The sequence below is a fragment of the Anopheles bellator genome, chromosome X (assembly GCF_943735745.2).
Source record: "Anopheles bellator chromosome X, idAnoBellAS_SP24_06.2, whole genome shotgun sequence".
NCBI lineage: Eukaryota > Metazoa > Arthropoda > Insecta > Diptera > Culicidae > Anopheles > Anopheles bellator.
This window is the reverse complement of record NC_071287.1, coordinates 4,923,376-4,950,987: the sequence shown is the minus strand read 5'-3', so window position 1 is coordinate 4,950,987 and position 27,612 is coordinate 4,923,376. Positions and strand designations below refer to the sequence as shown.

General features: G+C 44.5%; 1 protein-coding gene across 1 annotated transcript; it reads left to right on the top strand.

Moving 5' to 3' along the window:
• The first annotated feature begins 1,803 nt into the window (after positions 1-1,803).
• Positions 1,804-22,228, top strand: LOC131213346 (lachesin-like). The gene is made up of 9 exons (XM_058207373.1): positions 1,804-1,915; positions 2,966-3,075; positions 3,923-4,108; positions 15,137-15,237; positions 20,511-20,602; positions 20,750-20,878; positions 21,080-21,204; positions 21,372-21,537; positions 21,780-22,228. The coding sequence occupies exons 1-9, from the start codon at positions 1,804-1,806 to the stop codon at positions 22,226-22,228; spliced, it is 1,470 nt and encodes a 489-aa protein (XP_058063356.1).
• The last annotated feature ends 5,384 nt before the right edge of the window (positions 22,229-27,612 follow it).

Sequence of the window (27,612 nt, the reverse complement as noted above, 5' to 3'; positions counted from 1 at the left end):
TGATTCTTTGATATATTGATAATTGATTTTAATAGGCCTAGGTATATGGGGCTATCGATACTTATCCTTCGCACTATCTTATACTACACGCATACATGTCCTATCTTCGATACTATCGTCTCATTGGGAGGGGGCTACTCGTGACCTACCAATTTCTTTTGCATCGAATCCCTTTAAATAATAAGCTACAATTTCCACTTATAAATCAAAATCCTTCAGAGTTCAGGGGAGCTAGATATGGAAGGGTGCTTATTTATCTGAAAATGATCGGCTTCGATTCCCGGTTTGATTCCCGATACCCGCAAAACCAAGCCGTTGAAGCACACACACCGTTACAGAAAGCATCAGAGATTAGCATTGTCTCTGGTGCAGGTTAGCGAATAACTACTTGTTCTCCATGATGCGTTCCTGCTTCTTCGTACCTGCAACTCGGTGTGGACTATCGTTACCACAGTGCCGTTAGTTTGCTTTGATTCGGTCGGGCCCTATCAAGTATGTCTTAAAGAGGGTTGCTTTGTGAGAATCGTTGATATTCTTATCAGGGAGTGACAGCGTTGAGACAATTTCTCCCGGCTATTTTTAAGAACACCCAACCCCACTGATGGTGTGGCTAATATCTGAGATTTCGATCGACGAGAGAGGAGGGGCTAGTTGAATGTTGAATAATGATCACCACCACACACACTCTCACACGTTTTACAGAGTATGGTTCGTGGCTCGCCGCTCAAGCTACAACGGCGCCGGCCGCCGAAAGGCTGGCGGCCCATTTGAGTAAAATCTCCACCAATCGTCGCCGCCAGGGGGAGATCCAGGAGACCCAGGAGACCGCCACCCTGGATCCAAATAGAAACTACTTCGTCGTTCCACCACCGACCACCCAGGCCATACGGCCAACCGTTCGCATCGGTCAGACGGTCAGCCCAACAAAGACACCGCGGCGACTGAAGACGTCAGTCGTCATCGACGAGAAAGCGATCAAACCACGGCCAAGGCCACGGAGAGCCACAGAGACAACACAAACCACTCGTCGTCACCGTACGTGAGATTTTTTGTTTTCCCTTTCTGTTCTATCATTTTGGTGGTGGTTGGTTTTTTATGAGGTGTAATAGGGTGGTGGTAGGTGGGCGATTTTGGACAGGACAGGTTTTTCGCGACGCAGTGCTCTCGAACCTCATGCAATTATATTAACGCTTAACTGCATCATGCACATCCAGCCATATTGGTGCACCCCACCCCCCCAGCCACAGCACCGACTGGGGGGGAGTATGTTCCAGCAGCGCAGCGACAGCAGGAGGAAAGCCACGTGTCAGCCGGGCAAGCGCCGCCGCGTCTATAGATAGAATCCAGCAGCAGCAGCAGCAGCAGCAGCCGCCAAAACCGCTGAAACGTGCCCTCGGCGCACTTCCCTTACCGAGAGTAGTACGATGCGGGGAGGTGGCTGGAGTATCTGGGTGTAGGGTGGACGGCGGCGGAGTTGAATTGGGGTGTGTGTTGCTCGAAAATGTCTAATTTTGTCAATTATAGCTGGCCGAAGGGCGGGCTCGTCGTCGTCGTCCTCCTTTCTGAGCGCGCTGCCTGCTGCTGCGTTGTTGTGGGCAGTGAAACCGGGCGCGCCTCCTCGCGTCGTCTCTCCACACCACACCACACCACACCACAGCGAGAAAAGGAGCACGTTTTTTGACGGATTTGCACAACAATGACGCGGCGACGGCGACGTGTGTGTCAGGCAGGGAACGTGTTGTTGTTGCACTGGCGCGCGCGCTGCGGCAATAATGCAACTCTCTGCAGCGCGCCCACCCCCCCATGGCGGGTGGGGGTGGCAAGAGGGCGCATGTTGCATATTTAGTCGCGTTCGCGTCCTTTCCCGGTGATCATCGGCGAGAGGAGTTCGAAACTACTACTGCTGAGCGCGGAGGTAGGGCCAGGCGTCCGTCTCTCCGTTCTGTTCGTCCGATGTGGAACCGTGTGATACTGCGATTGACCGCCACGTCCCTTTCTTCACCCTCCTTCACTTCATCGAACAGTGGTCATTCGATACACAGCAGCGCTCCCTTCAGTAGTTGAAGTTTGGCTAGGGCGGCGCTGCCTGGCATCATCATCATCATCAATCAGTGTGAGTCCGCACGGAGAGGCTGCCGCGACGAAGGAGGAGAGAGCGATACCCCCACGCACACACTGGTGATCGAAAATATGCCGCCACAAACTGACAACTGACACACATCGCTACTTGATTGCAAATCCGGATGCGTATAAACATTATTTGATAACTTACTACTTGAGTTTTTAGGCGAGTGGAGGGGTGGTGGGTATTGCTAGGATTATGGATACTCTTTCAGAAAGATTACATGCTTAGACTCCGAAAAGCAGATCGCCTGGGAGAGGACGTGTTTCCTTTCATCTAACAAATATGAATTAGTTTTTTTTTCGATTAACACTTTGATTTATGTGTTTGTGATTTTTGTTTCATTGTTTTCATTTGTTTCATTTCTTTTTTTGTATAATATCTATTTTAAGTTTTTAGTCTCTACTTACTAATACTATTAATTTCAGTTACTTACTAATTTAACACTCTCTTCAACTACTGTAACATCTATTTGTACACGCGCGTTCAGGAATACTAAATTTTGCGGTTTGTTTGTTCTAACGCCTCAAGTTATGCAATCGGCATGACAAAACTAGCTCGGATGTCAACCAATAATAGTAACGATTTTTTAGACATCTAGAAATCACTCTTCTGTGAAAAGTAATACAAAGTAATACTAATTAGTTGATTTCCTCATCCAAAACCAAATCGATGTTATCTACTTTCCTAACAAGTTAACTTTTCCGCGCATGCTGCATCAACACTTTTAACCGACGGAGTGCTTTGTGATCCTTTCGCGTGATTTAAGAGCAATTGTTGTCTCTTTCACACACAGTCAAAATTCACTTTTCATTCTTTCTCTTTTTTTAAAATTAATTGCAGTTGCATTCGGACTCACACCAAAATTCGAAGGGCAGATGGAGAACATTACGACCCCTGCCGGTCGAGATGTGACACTGAACTGTCGCATCCACTACTTGGGCGGCCATCGGGTAAGTTATCCTGTGTACCACCCCCCTTCATTGCGGCCTCAGAGTCGTCGGTAAAGCACGCACCGTCGTACACTGCGCACCACAATCCCCCCCCTGCCCAGCATATGATGCTGTAAGAAAGGATACCTCCCTCCCACCCAAACTTCGTACCATTTTGTGGGCTTTTTAACGAACGCACTTTTGAAAGGCCGCTTCCGGTGGCTGTCTGTGCATCATCGAATTTTGCCTCAAAGCGTGCTGGTGTGGCGTGCTGCGTGTCTATGCTGTACGCATCATGTAGTGGTGCATATACCGCACACGGTATCCTGCGAAATCATAGAGAAATACTTCTCTGGCGCGTGTGGTGATGTTATTTAATGATCGAACTCGATAGATTCTCGCTATACGATGGATATGTACATTTTGACATTTGGCAAAATATATCAACCAAACAAAATGTGTATAACGTATGTCAATATAGCGAGAATCGTTCAGCAGCAATTAGCAGACACCAGCTATAGAGTGATGATTCATCTAGTGTTTGCATTTTAAACCACCGAATCATATTAAAACCGGCTATTAAAATGTCGGAACTTTATTCTTCAAATTTTAAATGTTTCATCAGACATTTACGAAATAATGAGACGACGCTGTACGCTTGCAGAAAATTGGAAAATTGGGCGACAGAACGTTTTGGTCTATGATTATAAAGCCACGTCGCGCAGTCAATGCACAACCACAGCTCAACGAGTGACAAACACTGTTATTGTTCAGAGACTTTTTTTGATTATCATCTTCCCTACTCACTCATTGCATCCTTTTTTTATCCTCCTCACTGTTGCTTCGCTGCTGATACAAAACACTACAGGTCGGTTGGGTGAAGAAGGACACGCGAGCCTTGCAGGCCGTTTCGCTGGACATCATCACCTCGAACCCGCGGGTTTGGGTGTCCCACTTGGATGTGCTCACCTGGAGCCTGCACATCAAGAACGTCCAGAAGGAGGACAGTGGCCGCTACATGTGCCAGATCAACACGAACCCGATGATGGTACAGGTAAGAAATTCGATCTTCCAGAGGTACGTTGTCGGGCCAGGCCTACCTTCCGACACGTGTTACTTCCAACATATTTCCTTTTAGTAACAAAAAAAGAAGAAGGAGACGCTGCTTGCGTGGGGTGCATCTTGTCGTTGTTGGTCGCACGACACCTTCCATTAGCAGCACCACCACCACCATACATCAGATTCGCCAGAGAAGCCAGCCAATGAAGACAGTGTACTTCTCTCTATAGCACCTTTATAGAGTCCTGGCGCGTTCTTACTTGACTGACTTGCAATAACACAGAGTGGCCTCAAATCGCTGCAAAAATTCTCCCAATTATAGCAGAGATTCCGAGGGGTGCGCTATAATAAAAAATGGAACTATTTAAGAGATAGCATTAAATGTCCACTACTCTTTCTTCGACCTTCACACCTCACAGAAAATATAGATGATTGGTGTTTTCACTACGTCGAGATTTCACACTTTTGATTGAAGGGTTGGCTTCACTCGGCAGCTTCTTGGTTCGACTTCCACAAGAACCTTACTTCTATGGATCGGTTGATGATATACTCTGATATTGACTGTTCACAGCAAAGCACTTTCGTTCGATCAGTTCAAGTGTAGTTCAAGGCAGTTTCTTTTTTATTCTTGTAGATGTAGTTTTATCTTTTTATGTAGACGCCTCTCTGTGGTGATTGAGCAAAAACAGAGATTGTAGCCGTAAAATTGTTTACCCTATCCTTTTCTATAATCAATCTAACAGTCAGTCAGTCTACACACCAAATATGCAATCTACGATTTCTTAGAGAAGACGGCCTCGAATAGACAAGAACTATCTTCTTCCATATTATTGGTGCCACCTTACTCTAGAACTTTTTAACGAATCATTGCTGACTGGAAAATGTTTCACAGGCTTGGAACACCGATCGTTGTGTTTTGTAAACAAAGCTACTGAAAGGATTAAAGTTCGAGGAGCCTTGTTCCATAAATATATGTGGCACAAATTAAAAACAATGTATCTCTGTTTTAACGTCGAATTTTTGTAGAATATTTAAAAATGTTTTTAATCGTGTTGTGTTACGCCAGTGTTTAATATTATTTATTGTGTATATTAATATCAACGAGAACAAAAACGAGTATTGAAATCGAAATCGAGGATTCTGTGATATTTTAACCTATTTAATTCACTTGAACGCGAGGATGTGCCTGCGGCGCAGTTGAGATACACGGAAGTAAAACAAAACATTAGGAAAATTTAACTCACGGTTGTCGTAGCAATTGGACAAGAAGCCTAAATGTTTTCTTTCCAAAAATCCCCGGGTGGAGAAAACCCTTTTCATTTGTCTGCTGCTGCGCTTACTTGGCGACAGTTCAAAGAAAAGCGGCCATCGTCGTCGTCGTCTTCTTCTTGGGCGCGCACAAATTGGCGCACCACTCGCGCGGGGAGCGTTCGTAATGCGGAACAAACCAATCATCGGAAAACAGCAGTCAGAAGAGTCTCTCAACGGTTACTACCCAAAAGTGTGTATGTGTGCTGGTTTCACTTCTGGTGAATAACAACTAAAGCACCGAAAGCCAAACACACGAAAGCAATATCCGCGATGCTGGCCAGCCAGCCTCTGGCCCCTGGCCCGTGTTGTCGTCTCGCTCCTAAAGGGGGCAAAGAATTGTAATACGTGCCCTGTTTCCACAATAAATGAAGATTAGCATCTCTTCCGGGGCCATTGCGTGTATAGCACGCGCCGCGCGCGCAGTATGAGTCATTAAATCTTTAGACAGACGCAAAATAGTCGCCACCACCGAAGAGGTACAGGCAGGAGATGGGTATGAGATGGGTGGTACAGGCAGGCAAGCCTCTGCGGCTGCTCCCGAGCCACTACAACACCCCGCACAGATGGTGGGATGAGGCCACAGATGGTCCAAGTCCATTTGTTTTTTTCTTCCGGTTTTCTTGTGAAAAATGAACACAATTTCTTTCACCTAAAGTGGTGTATGCTTTAAGGTTTTTATTTTCAACCGTCCATCTCCGGAACATCTTTACGAAGGTGAAGTAAGTCGACATACTTTAACCAAGGAGCTGCTGGTTGCCAATAGCGAAATTTTGTTCCTGAACTAATTAGCTTCTTTTGCTCTTGTTGGACTCACCCATCTTTATCTAATTGCTAATTTGAAAGAACAGAAAGCAGCTTTCACTTTGTCGGTAGGAGCGTCTGTTAAAACCTTTTGTGTGTGTCCGTTTGTGGGACTGATTTGGCAAGATGATTTGAGGTATTACTAATTGATTATTAGTGATTAGTGATTTACGCATCTGGAGAGTTTGGAAAGAATACATTTAAACTAATGTTCAATTGCTACGATAGTCACAAGTTTAATTTTTCCTATGTTTTATTTTCTAATGCCTTGTATTTCAACGATCTGCCTAACAGAGAGCAGCGCGCATATATCCTAATTCAAGTCATCTTGCCTGCCCCCCAACATGATGAACAAACCAACATCGCTTAATTTTTTTCTCCAGCTTTGGATAGGCGTTTTCTTGCAATGGTGGTGCCAGTTAATCCTACCTTTATTCTTCCTTAATTTAAGATTGTCATTATGAATGCGAGAAGCGTAAAAATGTGTGTTGCACAGCTCAATTTAATCTTTATCAATTTACCAAGAAGAATGGAAACAATAAAAAATAGTTTGGATAATTTTGGATAGGGTTTTAAGCATGGCTCAATTTATGAAGAATGTGATAAAAAACCGCATGTTAATAGCTGGTTGTAGCTGGACGAGCTTCGGTAATTTATGCGCACTAGCGATCGATACCTCGATATACGTTATGGGATAGATTCTGAACCTCTGCCACCACAAAGTCAGTTTATTATTGTTGAATTGTTAAATATTGTACAATAAGCTCGAATTATGTTTAAATAGGGCAAAATTAACGGAAAATATTTCTTCCAAGATTTTGAATCTGAAAATCAATGCGGGGGTACAATTTATATGGTAAATGGTCGAGTTAGTGGTGAATGATCACGAAACTTTACCCCGGTGCAAATACTTCCTACTACTACATACTAAGTTGTTCAATGATTTTGTAGCCTTTATAAGAAAAATACAATTTTATGTTTTGAAATACACTTCATTATTCACTAAATGTACTAATCTGCCTTGTACTACATGTTCCTTGTACTAAATATCTGTCAGTCATTTGACGATTTCCCAATACGATATCCCGTATTTTTTCTACGATTTTAGGTGTTGTGTCTATTTTTTGACGCTTTTAACATGGATCGTCTTAAAGCCTAGTACGCGATCACGTTTAAACTCAGAAACATCCCTTTTAACTCCCTAATTGAAGGCGAAGTTGCCGTGCACATTTTAAACATTGGTGCATAAATTTCCTCTGCTTTAAGGCCTTCCAAAAATAAAAATGCAATCACTGCGCACTACACTTGTTGTTTTCCGTTGTAAAAAAATACTGTGACACGTCGATACTAAATAGCTTGTAAAAAGGATTAAGTGATCGGTTAAAATGAAACATCGTACACATTCATACGAAGAGTTCACCAACATAACATTCAAGTGTTTATTTGCCCCCAGAAAGGGTAGTATAAATATATCTGTGTTTTATATAATATATTCAGCTTACTATACGCGTGTACGCGCACGTGTACTGGACACACATCGTAAACCGTTTATTTTTTTTCAAACACCCCTGGTGTGTGGTGCCCCCACTGTTGGTTGTATGCTGCGCTACAACGCGCACGAACGAAACCTCGCGGGGTCGGCCCCGATGGTAAAGGAGCCGCGACCGATGCTCCTTTTAAGGAGTAAAAGAAAAGCCAGACCTTTTGCTCCATTGGGGGGAAGCGCAGCATGTAGCGGCGTGTGGTGGAGGTGCTGCTGCGTGTGAGATCATGGAAGGCAGCGTTGTGCGTTCGTTCGCTTGATATACTATTCTGTTCTGCGTTCACGTCGAAAGAAAAGCATTCGTCGACGACGCGATGGTCACTTCTTCTCGCAGGGGCAGGCAAGCAGATGTGAAGATGTGGTCGGTGGCCGCACGTGCCTACCACTAGACGCCAAGGTTCGGAACTACCGGAACCGGAACAACGGCGAAGCTCGTTCGCGGACACTCGGCCAGTCGCGTCCGCAATATTTGTCGCCAGCCTGGTGCGGCGACACAACGACGACGGCGCAAAGACCACAAACCGTGTGCTCTGCTCTGCTAATGCCTGCTCCTGGACTAGAGTGTGGCGATTCAGAAAGAGAGCTTCTAGAAAATTTCTATACATTAATTCTATTACTTAATTTTACAGGGTGTACCATCCAGCGTTCTCTTTTTCATTTGGTTATAAAACGTAAACGGTTTACTATTTTTGGATGGTTGAACATTTATTCGAAAAGTTCTTTCATTCCATTTATGCAAAAAAAAACAATTCAATGATATGATAATTTGAGAATATGAAAAACTGATGTCCAAAGTGGTAAGTGTTCAATTCAAACTGTACAAGATAATAATAGCTCACTTCATTAGAGCTAATTTCCACTTCGGTGACTATGTTAATAAGTCAAACTGTGGTATTTATGACTCGGAAAAAAACCCACACGTATAAACGTATATATAAAAGGTGCCTTTTTTATAAAAAAATGAACCTTTCGAATAAATGTTCAACCATCGAAAAATGTTAGGCCGTTTTTGTTTTATACCCAAATGAAAAAGAAGAACACTAGATGGTACATCTTGTATTATTTTCTTTCTAGATATTTAAGTATTTAATATTATTTTGAGTATTTAAATATGTCTAACATATATGCACTTGTGTGTATGTGTTGGTAAGGTGTGAGAATATTTGTTCTTTCCATTTTTATTGTCTGCCTTTTTTTAAGCCGACCTAGAGTAGTGTGTTTTAATAGGCCACAGTTGTTATTTGTTGTAGTGTCGGCAGAGAGCTCAATACCCGCGGCGCGCTTGTCCTGGCATTTTTCCAACAACAACAACACCGTCTATGAATGACTAAAAAAGGAGGAGAGTGGGCACACGAAGGCTAAAAAGGGGGCAGTAGTAGCAGTGCAGGATTGTGCACAGTGCAACAAAAAAAAAAAGAAAATAAAGAACAAAAACCGAAAGGAGAAAGAGTCAAAGGCGTGAATAGAGAGCGGCGCCGAACAAGTGTTCTGTGTCGCCCCCCGAGGGCAATGATGGGTGTAAAGGGTGGATTACCGAGGAGAATATGGCGGAGGGGGGACGGGTTAACAAAGTGAAATACGGACTTCTGGGGTGATATTTTCGTGCCATTTTCGCGTCACGCCGAACGGCGGGATAGGAGCTCTTTGCCGTGTGTAGCAACAGTTACAACACACCCAGCAGCAGCCTTAGAAAAGGGGGAAAGGTTTAAGAATTAGCTCAACTAACACACCACCACCCTCTCGGGTCGCAGGAGTGTGAAGAAATGTTTCCTCGGTCGCTGCTAAGTGATGTCTTCCGTCCGCAGGTTGAAGGGTCGCTCGCTCTCTCTTTTATTGCCTGGTGGCTGGCTCTGTCTGGTGTCTGCTGTGGTGCGTAACTTAACTGAAAACACCCCGTATAGAGCGTCAGGTGTGTCTCCTGGTGGCTACTACTTTCTGGCAGAGAGAAGGATTGGTGCGCGCTGCAAAAATATGTAACTTGCAAAGTTATTCTTTGTTGATTTCTGTAACGTTGTGTTTTTTACGCCAATTTTTGTTATTTTATTGAGTAGCCCTGTAAGCTGAGTTTTGACAATGAAACAAACAACATATACGGTAGACTCAACGTAGTAAAGACGGCAGAAAACTCAAAAATCAACGAACAGTGAAAAACTGAAATATGATAAAAAATAATATGATTCCCTACTTTCCTTGCGGGATTCATAAAATGTTCACATAATTTTTTTCAATGCAAAATGTGCATACTGACACATTTTACCCCCGGTTTTCGGACATCGCTACTAGCCTCAAACAGTCCAACAGTGTTGACAGTAGGAGATCTTAATTTCAGTGGCTGGCTGGCGGAAGTGCAACTCTTAATGGATGGTTTCTATCAAATCCCAACCAAATGCACGCTTAAAGTCCTCTCTGGTCATTAGTCCAACCCTTTCGTATGTGACCCAGTTTTTATCCCCCAAAGAAAATATCATTTACTGAGAAAATTACGGAACTCCCTTCTAATATTTGGCATATCTTCTGGAGTGAAAAATAAACGCTCCGGACCGAATATCATGTAAGCAAAGCAATAGAGTCGTTAGAAGTTTCACCATAATCGGGTTACACCACCGTCACTGGAGAAGACCGACTTTATCCAGTAGTAGTTCCCACATGGCAGAGTGTGACCTACGACGATACTTCTTAAACATGATCCCTGAATGAGAGAGCGAGAGAGGAGCAGACGATATCGGTAGAACCAGATATCGAAGAGTGTGACCTCTGCTTGGCGGGTAACCGTTCTATTATGGTCGCGAAATTCAATTACCAGCACCACCACCACCACCACCGTACCGTGTCCCAGTTTTCCAGGGACACCCTCGAGGGGGGTGGGGCGTGAGTATAAATCGGACGCCACTAAATTATGGATAATTAAATACAGTTTATTGTTTCAATTACTTAGCCATTTTTTTCGGCTTCTTCCTCTTCTATCCTTGTGTTTTAGAATTTTCCTCTCGTTGCTTGGAATGGAAAGAAGGCGGCGAGGGTGTTGGGTGGTGGGTGTGGTGTACATTTCGAGTGCCGAGTCCTTCCCCCCCAATACCATCCTCGCTCCACCGTGCTCCTGTTGCTGCTGCTGCTGCTTCGTCGAGCTCTCCTCTAAACTTCGGCGTGAAAGTGGGTGGTGAAGTTGTTAGGCTCAACAGATGCTACCACAAGAGACTAAGAACGCGGGGGGGAGAGAGAGAGAGAGTGATGAGGAGGAAAGAACGAAAGAGAAAGCGGCCACAACAAGGAGGCAGCAGCAGCAGGCAGCAGCAAGCAAACAGAGCTCGCATGTTGCGAGGATTAACATCTTTCGACCTCTCTTCCGAGCAGAATCCTCCGGGTGTAGGAGGAGGCTCCTGCAGAAGAAGGGGTTTAGAGGATGTGTGCGTAGGGCGGGCGGGGGGTGAAAAGATAATGAAGAGCCAATGAGTCCTCTCTACGCGTGTGTGGGTCGTCGGGTGCGGTGGTCCGGAAAGAGTGGCCAGTAAATCTGGTCCTTTTCTGTCTTCCGTCTTGTTGTGGCTGCTGCTGCTGCTGCCGGTGGCTTCCCTGTGACCCGACCCCCAAGGTGGTGGGTGTGGGTGGGCGGCCGGGGTGGTATTTTGTAGGAGAAACAGTCATCTGTGTCGACGCCGGCTGGAGAAACGATGGGAAAACATAGAGCCACCGTCGCCACATAACCATCGACCTTGGCAGGAGGAACACCAGCTCATGGGGATCAGGAAGGAACAGTCTTTCTTGACGGAGGGAGGAAGATTAAACAAATTGTTGCCCTCAGCCAGCCACCCCATCGTCTCTCCTCAGAAGCTAGAAGCTACTTTTCGGCGTCCGTGTTTTTGTTTGGTTGGGGTACATGCTTTTCACATTATTCAACGCGCGCCACGCATCATCCATCCGACGACGGTGGCCACGTGTAATTGGTCGCGGTCTCCAGAATCTTTTTTGGGCCGAAGACCCCGAAGACTCTAGGACGCGACTGCCAGCTCTGGTGGCTTCACCCTTGCTGAAGGGGGAGCCTTCCAAATATTTATTTATTGATTTATTTTTGTCTGCCTTATAGCCCCAGATATTACGTTCTTCTTGCGCGCTGTGACAGTGCGGCTCAGCCAGAACTCCTTTTCTGAACTTCAGTGATTTTGAGTTTTTGGGACCACCGAGACTACCTGTCAAGATTTCTTAGTTACTCCAAGAATCACCGATGACCACGTATTCTCTCAAAGTTTTGTCTGGTCTGGGCATTATATTTTGGATAGTCTCCAACATCATCATCCTAGAGGAGGGAACTGTGCATCACTCCATCTCCGTATCCTGGGTGTAATCAACAAACCGAATAAGATGTTCTCCTTGATGTCGATTCAAGTCAACATTACCCCGGAAGCTGTGGCTTCTGAGACAGACCTAGTGCCAGAAATGAGCATCTCTTGACCAGATTAACTTATTGCCGTTTGCTTCTCCTAATGCTGATAGCAGACATGTTCAACTCTTCATCACTCTAGTTGAGTCGTTTTAAATGTGGAAACTTTTTGAGAATAACATGACGCGCCAGATTTGGCTACTGCATCCACTGAGTGATGTCGCCAATTAGATGCCTCTACCAATTGCACGTTTCGAATTTTTCCAACACTCTTTATGTGTTCCAAACTACGTTTATGGTAACTCACCAACAGCACTAAATCTGCTGTCTAGAACTTGTAATATTCATATTGTCATACCTCCACGTCATTGTGTGTGCATCAAGGCAGAAGAGAATATAGAAGGGCAGGAATACAGTCATTTCGGGCCCGATTCACCAGACAGCTCTAGGGTTCTCCACGGTCTTTAGCAGCTGGCGCGTGTTCCGTAATGCTCTTCTGTCACGTGTTTTGACCAGCGGCGGAAGCCACACACACCTCGTCTGCGGGGGACAACCGTCTCTGCTGTTGTGTGGTGGCTGACCCTACTTATCACATTGTCAGCCTAATTATAAAACAATCTATCTGCCGGCTCGCGAGCGACAGCGACGACAGCGCACTGACGAGACGACGAGGAGATCCCTGCAGCAAAGCAAGCGCACAGGATGCTGCGACCCCTATCGCCCCGGGTGGGGGTCGTGTCCTGTTCCCACCCACCCACACATCCTTTGGAGTGTGATCCCCAACCTCCACAAAGGACCACACACCATCGCACCAGATGGAAAGAAGGGGGGGCATTTACGTGACTTTAGCCGGAGCTCTCGGCGGTGTCCTGGTCCGAGATATGATGATCCGCATACCGCGGCCACCGGCCGGCCGGCAACTCTGATTTGTTTAAACATTATGCTCGGCGGAACCATCAGACCATCGTGTCTGTCTCGTCGGTTATGTCTCGACGACGACTACTCCAGTACCAACAACAACTACCTTTATGTCACACAACATCAGCTCAGCAGTAGAGACGTCGGCGCGAAAAATGTGGAAACAGCGAAAAATCAAGAAAGCAGATAGTAGAGGCGCGCAGGCATCGCCATCGAATATAGAGAAGAGTGTATTAGTAGACACACTGCAATCTTCCAGGATCCTGCGCGGCCCCCCCTACGGATTGTACCTCCCCGTAGTTGCAGGGGTCTGGTCTAGGTCTGCGCCTCGTCTGTGATATGAAACCCCCCTATCAGTACCGGGGAAACCCCTCCGTCCGGTGACCGCGACCGAGCGGATCGACCGCAGTGTGACTATAGTTAGTTTATTAAGCTGCTAAAATGTGTCTCTCTAGAACCACGCTTCCGGTGGCGGCGTACCTGCCACGTGCCACACTCCACTCTCTCAGCTGGGACGGCCAGCTTGATCCTGATCAGATTAACGCAGCTCATCTCGTCGTCGTCGTCATCATTAGCGTCAGTGAGAAAATCTCTACACGGTGAGGGGGGCCGACAGAGATATGAACAGCGCAATTAATATAATCCAATTCTCTTCTCCAGTCAAGCAGGGCGTGGCGAAGCCGCCCACACTAATCAACCACCAAAGACTGACACTGACTCGTCTATCATGACACAAGCCTCCCCACTTTATTGTTCTGCCGTTGCTACGACTTCGCTCACTGGAACAGATTTTTTTCCTGCCTGCCTGCGCGCCGCATTACACTTGCTGCAGAGTCAGTTTTTGTGGCGGGGTCTTCCAATGTCATTCTCTCCAACTTATCCCAACTTTTGCTGCGCTTGTAATGAAATTGGATTTTCGCACATTATCAATAGAGAGAACACGCCTACGCCGCCGTCCCCTTTTTAATTGACTTCGCCTGAAGCCTACAGCCCCAACCCCGTAAAACACAACGTTACAGAAAGCAACATAGATTAATCATCTCTGATGCAATTACCTCTGATTCTGCTGCTTTATTGTTCGAAGTAAAAAAAATTAGAAAATTCGAATTGGAATTAGATCCGTTGGTGGTGTTTTGAAATAGAAGCAAACTTGACTTCAAATAACAAATACATAAAAATAAATGAATAAATAAATTAAATAAATAAACGAATAAATATCGCGGTGGGCATATTTGGCCAAAATTGTTTTTCGTAAAAAATTTCTTAAACAAATCTTTCGAACAAGCATAGCAAAATTTTTACTGAAATAAAAACAATCTTCCACGGAGACCACCCTATAACAGTGTATGATCTCTCAGCCTGCGTTTTGAAGTGGTCAAGAAGCGATCGCTTTGATTCCCCTAATCAATGAATCGACGCAATCGCATGAAAATACGGTGTGCCAAGGGTGATTTCCATTTCAAGAGGCTAGTAAAAAGACACCCACTCTTTTCGATTTCCTGGAACACAGCTTTACCAACCTTTTTTTTTTTTTTTAGAATTACTTTTCCAAATATTCATCATCAAATATCAAGATGGGCGGGGAACTGGGCGATTGTTATCGAAATCAACTACAACATCGTTTGATATTCTATACTACTAACACACATTACTTGCACATACTCATTATTATACGCTTTCACTTGCTCAGTCACATTGTTGTTGTATTATAATGTTGTGTTTCAAACTTTTCTCCCACTCATTTTCTTCTCGGTTTCAACACGCGAAAAATCACATCCCGTAATCCCCGGGATACTGCTGCTGCTGCTGCTGCTGCTGCTGGCTGGTTGGTTCATCCACCCTATGTTACGTCGCGTCACTCTTGCAACTCGCTGGACCGCGAAAACTCCCGAAACACAATCATCTCTCTTCGTCGTCGCCGGGTGTGTGTTGCACGATGCGGAAACGGAAATGGAACACGAAATGTAAAATACGTCCAATTTACCGGCCTGTCATATCCCGATGATGATTTGGCCCTGTGGCTGCCCCGTCGTCCCACCGCCGCCGACCCATAACCACCCACCACACCACCACAGGAAGCCTATCTCAATATTTTACTGCCACCAGATTTCATTGCGGAAAATACCTCGTCGGACGTGATTGTACCGGAGGAGAGCACGGCCCAACTCACCTGCAAGTAAGTTTTTCTTTCTTTATTTTTGTTTTCTTTTTTTAGTGAGACACGAGAGAGAGGAAGAGAAATTGGAAATGAGAGAGAGAGAGGACCGAAAACGTATTGTTGTGATCGCTTAAAATGCGCTGACGACGAAGTGAGCCCCCCAGGCCAGGCCCTGATTATTTCATGTCCGCATTTTCTCTTTGGTTTCCGTGCTCTCTTCTGCCTCTAAAAACGGGGGCTGTGTTGTGTCAGGATGTGTGCACCACCACCACCACCCTTTCGTTGACACGACCGACCTCTTGGGGCGCGCGAAATGATGATACCCAGCATACGCGGAGGGTCATATGCTGCGAGGCCTGCGTGGCCGCGAAGAGTTGGCCTCAATCGTGTGTTGAGCACAAAAAGCCCGGTGACAGCAGTCACTAGGCCCTGGCGCTCATCAATCTTTGACCCCCAAAAGTGTCGTCCCTTTCCCCGGAAATATCGTCATCATCGCCCTCGGCCCCTGCTGGGCTCCCCTTGAGGAGGAGCGCCGCACCCCCGGGGTAGAGGCATAAGGCATCGCTTTCGCAACGACACGACACGCGGCGGAGAACCACAACAAGCGGATGTTGGTGATGATAGGCTGTGTGTAGCAAATTGGGTGCAAGAATAAAAAACGAAACAAAAAGAGAGACGACAACCCCGTCAGGGGGCCGCCCCCTTCCCCACCCCATACTCTATGTTTGGTCGGAACCGGCTGGCAGAGAAAGGACATTTTTTGTTTTCCCGGTGACATCCAGAGTTTTGTTCATTTAATTTTTCACTCGTCGGTTCGTTCGAGATAAAAATTCATTTGTCTAGCCGGTCGGTGCGGTGTCCGGTCCGCCACGTTATCCATTACCCCACTAGTCTCGGGCATGATAAATGAAACAACATAATCTAAACGACATCCTCCAGGAGAGAGAGAGAGAGGTGCTGGGTGATGTCGCGGTGCCTGGCCCCCTGCCTTGGGGCCATTGAGATTTAGACAATTACCTACTCCAATGGACGGGAGGATGGGATGAGATGATATGACGCTGTGGCGTGGTGTGTTGTTTGGCAGGAGAGATGATGCGTCTTCAACCTCACCACTAATGATTGTTCTTTTGGACTGGAAACTTTCGGAAACAGTGTAGTTTTTACAGCTACAAGAACAAGGCGCTCGCTCCTCCTTTTTCAACTCTCTAGTCGTAGCAGCCATTTTTGTTGCTCCCCCATCAACAGTCTGATGGAAGGGGTTTACGACACAGCTTATACACCAAGGCCGTTCAAAAAATGTTTACGGTTCGATAAGAAAAACACAATTTAAATTGATTGATAATGCACTTTATTGTTTTCTTATGGTCGCCGGTTGAACATCGATGCACCGCGCGGTTTCGGACGCGATTTTAATTTATGAATTCCATCCCCCGAAGTGAGAATCTGTTGAATGAATTTGTTTCTTTCGATCTGGAAACGGATGGAAAGGGCCAAATCTGGTGAATACAATACGGGGCGTGCGGATGCTTAAACAGTTCGAGTTTTAACTCATGGATTTTTCCTTCCGCTCTAGTCTTAAGAGATTACAATAATATTTAAAATTTATTGTTTTATCTTATTTTTGCTAATAAATAATTCACAAACAAAATTTCTTTCGAATCTCAAAGGAACGTATGGTTGACTTGGCCGATTCTTGGCTGACGCGAACTCGTTTCGGAACCGAACAACCAGGTTTACCTCATTCTCTTAGGCTCTTGCTTTAATTCAGCACCGAGGTGATACACTGATTTTCTATGACTTCTTCGGGTGTTACTGCTGTTTCTGGACGTCCTTGGCGTGGATCATCTTCTAGGCTTGTATAATACAGTTCAAGCTTCTGATTATTTAATAGACTCCACCATCGTGTTTCGATGTTCAGCCGGGGGCGATAAACTCGCGATTTGTTTGTGTCGTACACACGAACAAAATTCCCAAAAAGGAATCGAGTTTATTAATGGTAATCAAATACACTGCTGCAACTGCAAGATTTTGTTTATAAAATCTGTGTGCCCCTTATCCCGAAATTTTAATGACTGTCCGGGCGTGTGTTGGTCAAAATTTTCAGGCACGCGCTCCTCCGTTTTTGGAACAATAGACGAAGCGGGTGGGGCGCGGTACTTACGCCGCGTCGTCGTTGTCCTTTTATGTTTATGCTGTGGCGTGGCGGGGGGCGAGAGAAGCAATTACCACCCACCGACCGACCGATCCACACCCGAGCATCATTGTCAGCGCCCGTCGTCAACATGGAGCAAATAAATATGCGATAATTGCATTCGTTAACACACAAACGTGCGTCGTGTTCAAATCACTTCAAAAACCCAAACCGCCAATACGGGTCGGGGTGGTCTCTCTCGCGTAGCATTTGAAATGTTAGCGCCGCGTGCGCGCGTACGAAACATGCCCATCCAAGTTGCTCTGCTGCTAGGCGCTCGGTCTGGCGCTACTGCACATTTATTAGCCGTAGTCACATACCGCCGCAGTGGACAGAGAGAGAGAGAGTGAGGTGAAGGCTGCGTGGAAGATATGGCGAAAAAGGGCGAAGAAAAACTGCAGCGCGCCGCGCTTCCCAAATATGCAAATCACAGCAGCAGCTACCCATGCGCTGGCGCTCCCTGACCCAAATACAAGCATTTCTAGGCAATTAAAAACTTCCGCAGCACTGACCGATTGATACCCCGCCGGTGGGGTACACATCTGCACAGCAACTCTGACCGCCGCCCCTCCCCTTCACCTCAGCCCGCACCACGGGGCGGCCATCATCAGGATGATGGGTGGCGATGATACAATCCGGTCACGTATTTATTATTAGAAGAGAGAGTGAAGCATGAAGATGGACTGTGGAGAATAGGTCATACAACGCCCCCAGTTGCAAGCCCCCCCACCCACCCCTTCCAATCGTCACGTAGTACTGCTGGCCTGGCCGCCGCCCTGTGCGCAATGCTCTCCGTAACGCAAATATAGCAGGCATGTCTCGTTTGTATGTGAAGTTACTATTTTGTTTGCGGCGCTGGTTATTATTGATCAACAAAGTTTTTTTTTTCGGGTTTGCCTGTTTTGGATTTCACTGCAGCCCCAACTACGCGTACATATAGTGCCCCGGTCTGCAGAGGGTGATCCATCAAGTGTTTGGAGTTTATCGAACGGCCGATTACTTGACGATTTAGAATCGTCAAACTTTAATCCGGGAAATTGTAGCCATTTAGTAAAAAAATTGACAAAATGAGACGCTAAACGCTTGCGAAAAATTGGGATAGTTTCATACTCTCATGTACGAGAAACTCATTTCCACAGCTCTCGGTGGTTATGTTAACAAGCAGCATTGTTTGGGGCTGGCGGAATACTCTCCCACACGTCGCGTCAGTCGTAATCGTCGTAATTAACCGTAATTAATTAATTATTGTGCCACGCACACATCACCAATACACGCCATTAACTTATCAGAAGTAGCATTACACCTGGACTCACTTGAATTTTTTTGGTAGCGTTTTGAAGCAAAATATTTTTTTTTTGTTGGAAAACAACTTCAATCAATGTACGTGTATCTCCCCTCACCGTCATGATTAGCTATGCATTTTTCCCCTTTTTACGGTTCCTTATGGTGGGTGAAAAACTTGGCAAAATATGGCTTTCAGTGACTTTCCTTCGGTCAGGGTCAGTTTTGTTCCGTTTGAAGCGTTCTGCAAAAATCAAACCGAATGGTGATTAGACATTACTGATGTAATGCCCACACAGTGCCCTCGCGGGACCTGGTGAGTGCATCGAAAACTGCAATCAACCACAAGTGTAACACGCTGGCCAACGGGAGTGTTACGGGAGCCCTCGGCAGATGTGTACAATAAACACTTGCACGTGGCGCGCAGCCAACCAGCCCGGGTTCATAACTCCGGGACACACAATTTAATGGCTAGTTTCATCATCCATCGTTAACGGCGGTTGTTGACGCCCGACGAGGACTAAATTAATGCGGGCGGGGGGCCAGAGTCAGTATGAACTTCCGTGTCTGCGTTATTAACAGCAATCTTCGTCAACCAAAGAAATGAGACGCGTGATAAGAGTGCAAGTCGTAAAATGAAGTACAAACACCCCACACCGATTTCTAGAACGCGCTAAAAGAGCACATTCGCGCAACGACCTAATAACGTTATGAAACAATTGATAAGCGTGTCCAGCTGGGTGCGCTCGTAAAACCATTTTAGTATCAGAAGAAAGTCGTTAATATATTAATAAGCAACAATCACACCAGGGGCCGCGCGCTGCATCTCTTGACGCACATCCATTTAGCCGTGAAAGTCATGCAAAACAAGTGTGATGATGTGGTCCAAGAATTGTGCCCCGCGCAATCTCTTGATTTTTGCAGGTAATGAACCCCAGGGAGCAAGAGCATCCTTCTGGGGCATAGCGCCCGTTACACAATGACCCCCCCACTAGCCTTGCCGGGTGTGTGCTGTGGACGATCAAAAACAGCTGTCCCGCGTCCCCCCATCGTAACATTCCAGTATTCTATAACCCTATGGTGTGCAAATTAAAAAAGAAGGCCAACTGTGTGTAATCTTTGCTTTTAAGTATACCCCGACCCGGGACCCATCGGAGTGTGGACATCCCCCATATCTCTCTTCCTATATCATAACCGCGCTCCATCTTGTTAGAGGACACACAGTAGTCACCTCACACTTCAGTTGACTGATCTCTGCTGGGGGGTGGCGTCGATAAGCGTTCTCGACCGAGAAAGGCAAAGAACGAAAAAAGGCCACTGGTGTGTCGGTATCGGTTGAGAGCACAATACAGCGCCTCAGTCCCCTTTAAGACCATTCAAGGGTCGTCTTGCGATGACGCCCGCTCTTAAAGAGAGGTACGATGGCCAGCTATGTCATGAATATGGTCTGCTCTTTAACCCTCCCCAGACCAGTGACTGACAATCGCTGTCCAAGACATTATCCTGCCAATTTTGTCAAGATGAAGTGAACATTTCAAATCAATTTTATGAGCACACATAAGATGGCCCATGTTTGCTGTCATCATGTATGTAGACATGGTGCTAATCAATTAAACAATTTGATTCCGTCAAAACTCAGCACATCAATCAGTCAGAACTAAGCCACAGAGAACCCCTCTGATAGAGGGATCATAATGACGACGAATATTTGCTTAAGCCATTTGATATTACTATTTTAAAAAAATATTAGGTACATTAACTATGCACCTGCACTTGAGTTTATTATTAACTCTTGTTTCTCGTTTTCACCTCAAACCAGGGCAAAGGGGGACCCAGATCCGACCATCACATGGCGACGTGAAGATACCAGCGACATCATTCTGAGGGAAACCGGCGGCATGAAATATTCAGGTAAGTGAACGTCTCTACGATATTGAATGCGCACAATGTGTTCAATTGGTTCAATATTTTTTTTAATAACTTACATCACTGCTTTTATTTTCTATTTCTTTTTTCTCGATATCCTTTACGTTGGTACTCAACACGGGGGGCCATCAGCGCGAGCGTATGTGGGAGACGTGCTGACATTGCCGAAAGTCACACGCCAAGACATGGGCATGTATCTATGCATCGCCACCAACGGCGTTCCGCCATCGATTTCGAAGAGGATTTTGCTGGCCACAACTTGTAAGTATTAACCCTAGATGAAACGGATTCTACTAAAGCTCTCACAGCTCATAGAAAAGGAGAGTGTCTGTGGTATCTTGTAGAAATGTTTTGAAATTACCAGTTATGATATGAGAAAAACTCGATGATCATCATGACGATCATCACGTATCCCTTTCATCAAACTATTGATATTTTCTTATTCTACTACACACCATTTAGTCGCGCCGACAATAAAGGTGCCGAACCAGTTGATCGGAGCTCCTCGTTGGTCGAATGTCAGCATAGAATGTCTGGTCGAGGCGTACCCTCGCTCGATCAATGTCTGGGTAAAAGATACAGGTAAGATGATTTCAGCAAGCTAACCACAGCCTAAGCACACGGCCGCTTTAACGCTTTTAACGATGAGAGATTATTGTTGATAGGCTTACGACGACCGCCATTCACATGATTCAATTATTTCTGCCAACCATGTTATACTACTACTACAATTTCTCACGCAGGGGTGTACAACATGCTCGTGGAATCACCGAAGTACGCTGTGCAGGAGATCGCACAGTCGATGTACGTAATGAAAATGGTGCTGACGGTGCGCGACTTTCAGAAGGACGATGTCGGAACATACATATGTCTTGCGAAGAGTTCGCGCGGTGAAACTGAGGAGATCATTCGGCTGTACGGTATGTACCAATCAACAACCTCTACATTGGATTCCTCTTGTCCGGCACGACCGCCGCCGAGGGATCTTAGTTCCCTTTTGCAACACATCTACTATGTTAATTGATTTAATCTTCAGAAAGCAATCTGACAACAATCTGTCTCTATCATTGGGGATTAACACAGAATTAATAAGACCCTTCTCTCTCTCTCTTTCTCTCTCTTTCTATCTTTCCCTCAACCATATGTTCACATCGTTGTGCAGAAATACCTGGACCAAAGCGGAAGCTGTCTCCACCCAGATACGATCAGAACGAGATCACGGCCAGCAGAGACGGTGGATCACATCCTGCCGACAAAGGCGAGAGGGTCATCGATGATAACGACGAGCAGCAGCAGCATCAGCATAAAGGCAATTCAGTCGAGGATGTGATCGACGCAGGCAAAGATGCGATCCATCATGATCTTTCCGTCGACCACCCGAAAAGCGTGGTGGCAGGCGGCGGTGGTGGTGGTGGTGGTGGCGGCGGAGCGGCGGGCAAACCTCATCTCCCCACGACGGTGCGCAATGCGCCGGATGGGTTGGGCCATGAAAACACCGTCAACCCGTCGCGCCATGACACCATTTCATCAGCGTCCACCATGTTCATGGAGTTCCTATACATCACGCTGCTGAGCCACATCATTCTGCTGCTAATGGTTTTGTTTTGGTGAAGCTCAGTGCGGTGTGCCCCCCCGCGAAGAGGTGCCAATTTCTAATTCGTATTATTTCTTTACAAATTCCTTTTTTCAAATATTTTTTCAAAAAAAAAAAACAAAACAAAAATTTCAACCATTTTGGAATGGTTAAAAAAAAAATTTCAGTGCCCCAATGAAGAGGTGCCAATTTCTAATTCGTATTATTTTTTTGCATATTACTTTTTTCAAATATTTTCTCTTCTTCAAAATAAAAAAAAATTTCAACTATTTTGGATTGGTTATACTCGTTTAAAAAAAGCTCAGTGCCCTAGTGAAGCGGTGCCAATTTCTAACTCGTATTCTTTCATACTACTAAATTACCGGTTTCTATTGTTTTGCCAAAAAGAATTCAACCATACTCGGTTCGGTTTGGTTCGGTTACACATACTCGTATGAACTCGTTAAAATTCAGTAAACATAAAAGGATGCTATTGAAAATCACACACCACACAATACAGTTTGAGTTTCCAACGATTGGTTCGCGGTCACTATCTAATATACAGAGACGGAGAAAATTGTAATGTTGTTACATTTTGAAAACACAGACCTTGTTGCCAACACACATTGTAAACTCACACGTGTAACAATCAACGAAATGGAAGCTTGAATTTGAACAATAAAAACATATGTTGTATTGTGCGCATGAAAACAAGTGTTCCTTTCTATCAAGTTTTCTTCCCTTGTCTTAGCAATAAATCGAAAACAGCTTAAGCGATCCTGAATCGGTCTATGAAGCTCAAGTCCACCTCGCGCAAAAACATCAACTAGAAGGTGCCGAATTGAACTGAACGCACATGAGAAAACCAAATGTTGTTTCTTTTGCGAAACAAATTTTAGCAGTATTTTTTTTTGCATTCTCAATTTGTGAATGTGACCATTCAATCTATCTATAGGTACTATGGTATGGTTATAGGATGATGTTTGATAAAAAATAATTATGACGTTCTAATGTTTTTTGGTCTATTATCTCAAATTAGATTGTACAAATTTCCGATTTACATAAAAAAAAATGATTTCCTCTAGACTGTTTTTGGATTTTACAAGATGGGGAGAGATAGGTGGTGTGGTTGTGGACATGTCTGAACACCCAATGAACGCGGCCCCTCAAGAAAGATACATTTTCCACCATTCTTTCCGTTTTATTGGCTCTCAGTGGTCAGATAACTTTTCAATATCGTTTACTTCGCAGCATGTCGTACTTTGCTACATATCGATAGCCGCCACCGCAGCTCTCGGCGTACACAATATGTCCTTTAAATTATGATTTTTTTTATTCTAAAATACCAAAAATAACAATATTTATTATTATAGCTATTAATAACATAGTTTGAAAGATACGTTCTTCCTCTTTCAATCGCATCCAAAAAAAGGAAACAAAACAAACAACAAGCATTCTGTATCATTGACCTCCCTTCGTACTCGGCTGATCTTTCACCATTGAAAAGGAAGAACGTACCTTTCAAACTATATTGTGCTAACTAATAGATATGGCTGCATTTTAAATTAACAAAACAATCTCGTTGTTTAAATGACATACTGTTGTGTGTATGTGTGTAGATCAATCAGCGTTGGCCGATAGCAAATTCGAAGCTGATCTGTCGGTTAAGCTATCTATTGATATGAACGCCAGACAGATGACAATCTTCATCTTCCGTGTGTGCAAAAGTGCATATTGCTGCAACAGATCGTCTAACCGCGACGGCAGGGTCACTCGTTCGAACCTGAAACGAATGAAAAGGTACGAAAACTATGCATACAAATCTTCCGAGAGATGGCTTATTATAAAACAGAGCTACTGTGGGTAAACAGTTTATAATCTATCTATTTACAAACGGAATATTAACAATGTATGTAAAATGTGCGTTATCTAAGTAACTAGCCAAATCTGTTATAATAATGCTGCACGTATACATATTTTAAAAGTTTAGCATTAAGACACACTGCCTAGCTGAACAGCTGAACAGACTAACATTGCTTCGGAAGTAAAGCTGAGTAAACAGTAGTGTACACCGGCAGGGAACAGGGGGCTTGGAATACAGAAGCAAGGTGAGAGAGAGAGAGAGATACCCTGTTTGGTGGGCGATTCCCACACAAGTACCGTCTCATTTAAGGAAACCCCAAGTATATTTCCTAACCTTGTGGTTATTACTGAATGAAAAAATACTACCGTTGTAAATACACAAAGGAACAAAGGGACAGCAAGGTAAAAGCAAATCGCCTCTGTAAAGTAATTGTATAAAAAATTAACAAACGATTGAAATGTGCAACACGCCAACACAACACAACTTACCCCCAAACATGATTACTTGAGATGTGAAAAAGGGTTTGTGCCGTTTATTGTAATTGCTTTTTATTAAACTATAATCAATAGCCCGAATCTTGTGTGTTGTGTTTTTTTAAACGTACACCTACAACTATGTGACTGTAAGGTAAGATTCTATCACTACTGTAAAATATCGACGATCGAAGAGATTACATAAGCCACAGAACACATGAGGAAGATATCAAACCTTTATGAATACATGGCAAATATTGAATTGCGTTGAAGGGGGGTCCTGTAACGGAAAACTCGTGCTAAAGGTGGGATGAACAGGCACGTTGTGGGACACAGAATAATGTTTGCTTACATAAATTTCAAATGAATGTTTTAACTTCAGGTGATTAACCTTCGAAAAAAGGCTCGTCTTATGTTTTTTGGTATGAGTAGAATATAGATTCCAGCAACGCAAACATCAAAGCCTATGAAAATAAAGTAAGCTAAGCAAGCCGCCTTCTACCTCATCAGAGCGTTTCTCTCAGTATTAGTATACAATTTTGTGTGGTTGGTTAGTAGTAACGCACCTTTCCGTATACCGACGTGGAAGACGGCACTGCGAATCGTTACAGAGTAATTAGCTTGAATTCAAAATCCAAAGTCGATCAAATTAAGGCTTTAATAACTCTTAAACTTGCAAAAAGCTTAATAACAAAAATCTAAATATTATTTGTAGCACTAATATGTATTGTTCGTAATTAATGCTAATATATTACTATTCGTAGCAGCAAGTATCAGTAAAATATAATTATAAAACCGAATATTTGCCCCCTTCGGGCGCAACTCTTCCAATGGTTGGCCAATATTGTCTGGGTTCAGAGAACATAGTGCAATAATAAATATATGCTTTGGCTGCAAAATAATGACAGTAGAGAAATTAGAACATGGCGCGCCTAACAATGCCGAAGAAAAGTCATCAATTCGTTTGAAAACCGGACCGCTTCACGACTGCACGCGTAAATTTACGGAATGCTTATATTATCTTTACTCTTAACACGTCATTAATTCCAGAATTCCTACCACTACCACACCGCGCGGTGATGTCGATAGACGATTTTTAAGAAAATTTATAAGGAAGATCCCACGAAATATTCCCGCCTTTCTGACCTGACTAAGAGAAGGCTTCAAAAAAAAAAAGAAAGATGAACACGACGCTAGACCATGTCTGCTCTTTACGACTATGATATCTTTTCGGTACATCCTTCGATCGCCTTCTGCTTTGGGCTTATGTTTTTATCTTCTTTTAAATTTCGTTTTTTTGGGCTTGTCAGCAGCATCGTCACTAGACCTTCTGTGATCCCCTTTCGGTGGTCTCTACCGGGACGAAACGATGGCTACTTAAATTTCTACCATTATCTGGCTTTCAAAGATAAAAATCTCGTTCATTCCTAACAATTGCCACGAGATTGATTTTCAGCGTACTATGTGATGCAATTACAAAATCATACATCCCACTGTAAGAACATGTTAGAAAGTTGAAAAATGATACAAGGGATGCAAGTTTCTCAGCGACACGGCACGGAGAGGGACCGAAAATATTCTCCATTTATTTTTCGTATTAAAGGAAATGCAGGGTAACATTTCTTATCAATGAGCTCTCTCGCAAGGATAAAGATTGAACAGAAAGTGCCAAAACATCCCGCAAACCACACCTTAGAAGCCTCGCAGATGTTATGAGCGAACATAGTGAAGCGCGTTATCTAGCCGCGCACCTCAGCTGTTTCTATGCATGAAACCGAACCCCTTCAGTCGCATGTTTTATCGCTTTGGACCAAAAATTTCCGACTGACGAAGGTGGTAGCCCCATGCTCTCTGTTGCAGAATGGACCCTGTTAACGCCATGTGACCAATTCAATGAATCTTCTTCCATTTCCCCTACCAGGCATTCGAATCCAGATGGTGTCGAATTCAAGACATTCGAAATGTCTATTACTTCCGAACCAATGAACTGAATATGAACATCGCCAAAACTATGAAAAAGAAATCGGTGGTTTTGCAACCGCCGAGTTACAAAACTTTCCGTGAAGAAAACCCCCGAACCGAGGAAATGTAGCAAATCCGACGCAAACCGGAAGACCGGAGTATTTCGGAAACGGCAAAAAAGTTACCTACAATGCATTGAAAAACTATCGACCACTCCAAATGCCGTATCACAGACCGATAACTCCGGCAAAAGTTTGGTGGCGCGACACTAAAATCCTTAGCGCACCATGTCTTGGAACGTCATCGTTATCATCAGCATCACCAGGCACCATCAACTACCCTCATCTCAGTGCATCTTGATCAGTGAAGAGATTGTCGTTGAGGCAACTTTCACCAAGTGCACCAGATGCCATCCGTTGGTTGATAAACAATCAGCTCAGTCTGACCCTTTTGGCCACGTGGTCTGGTCTGGTAACCAGCGGCTACCGACGACTGAAGTCAATCCGCGGTACACAAATTTGGCGGAAACTGCTGAAAATGAACGCCGTATTTGTGGAACAGCACTAACTAACCAGCATGTACTAACCAGCAGTTATAGCACCACTGTTTTCCCGCTCTAATACGTTTACCGCACAAAGAGCAAAAAAGTGAAAAAGTCGTGGTAAACTTAAATAAAAATTTTCGATTTTTACTGTCAGCCTGTTATTCGTTAACGCAAACTGCCGCCCACATACTGTTTGGAACAAAAGGCAGAACTAATTGAAAGTGAAGTGAAGCGATGATAGCAAGTCGATAATAGAAAACTGATTGTGGTCAACGAATAAGTAATGATTTAACCGATGATGTATTTGTAGTATCGCTGTTCGAAATTCGACGAATCGAAAACCCAAAACTCTGTACCGTCTAGATTCGTTAAACTGCTGCTAGGATGTTGAGATTGCTATCACCTACGAGCATCATCACCATCACAACGAGAGCAACGTCCATCGTTTCGTGAGAACGCATGCAATAAAGACGATCATAAAACGGCGGGGACATGTGGCCATAGGTTCTTAGGGTCCCATTCACAAAGAGACACAATTAACCAACAGTACACTCCCGGGAGCAACAGGACCACAATTGG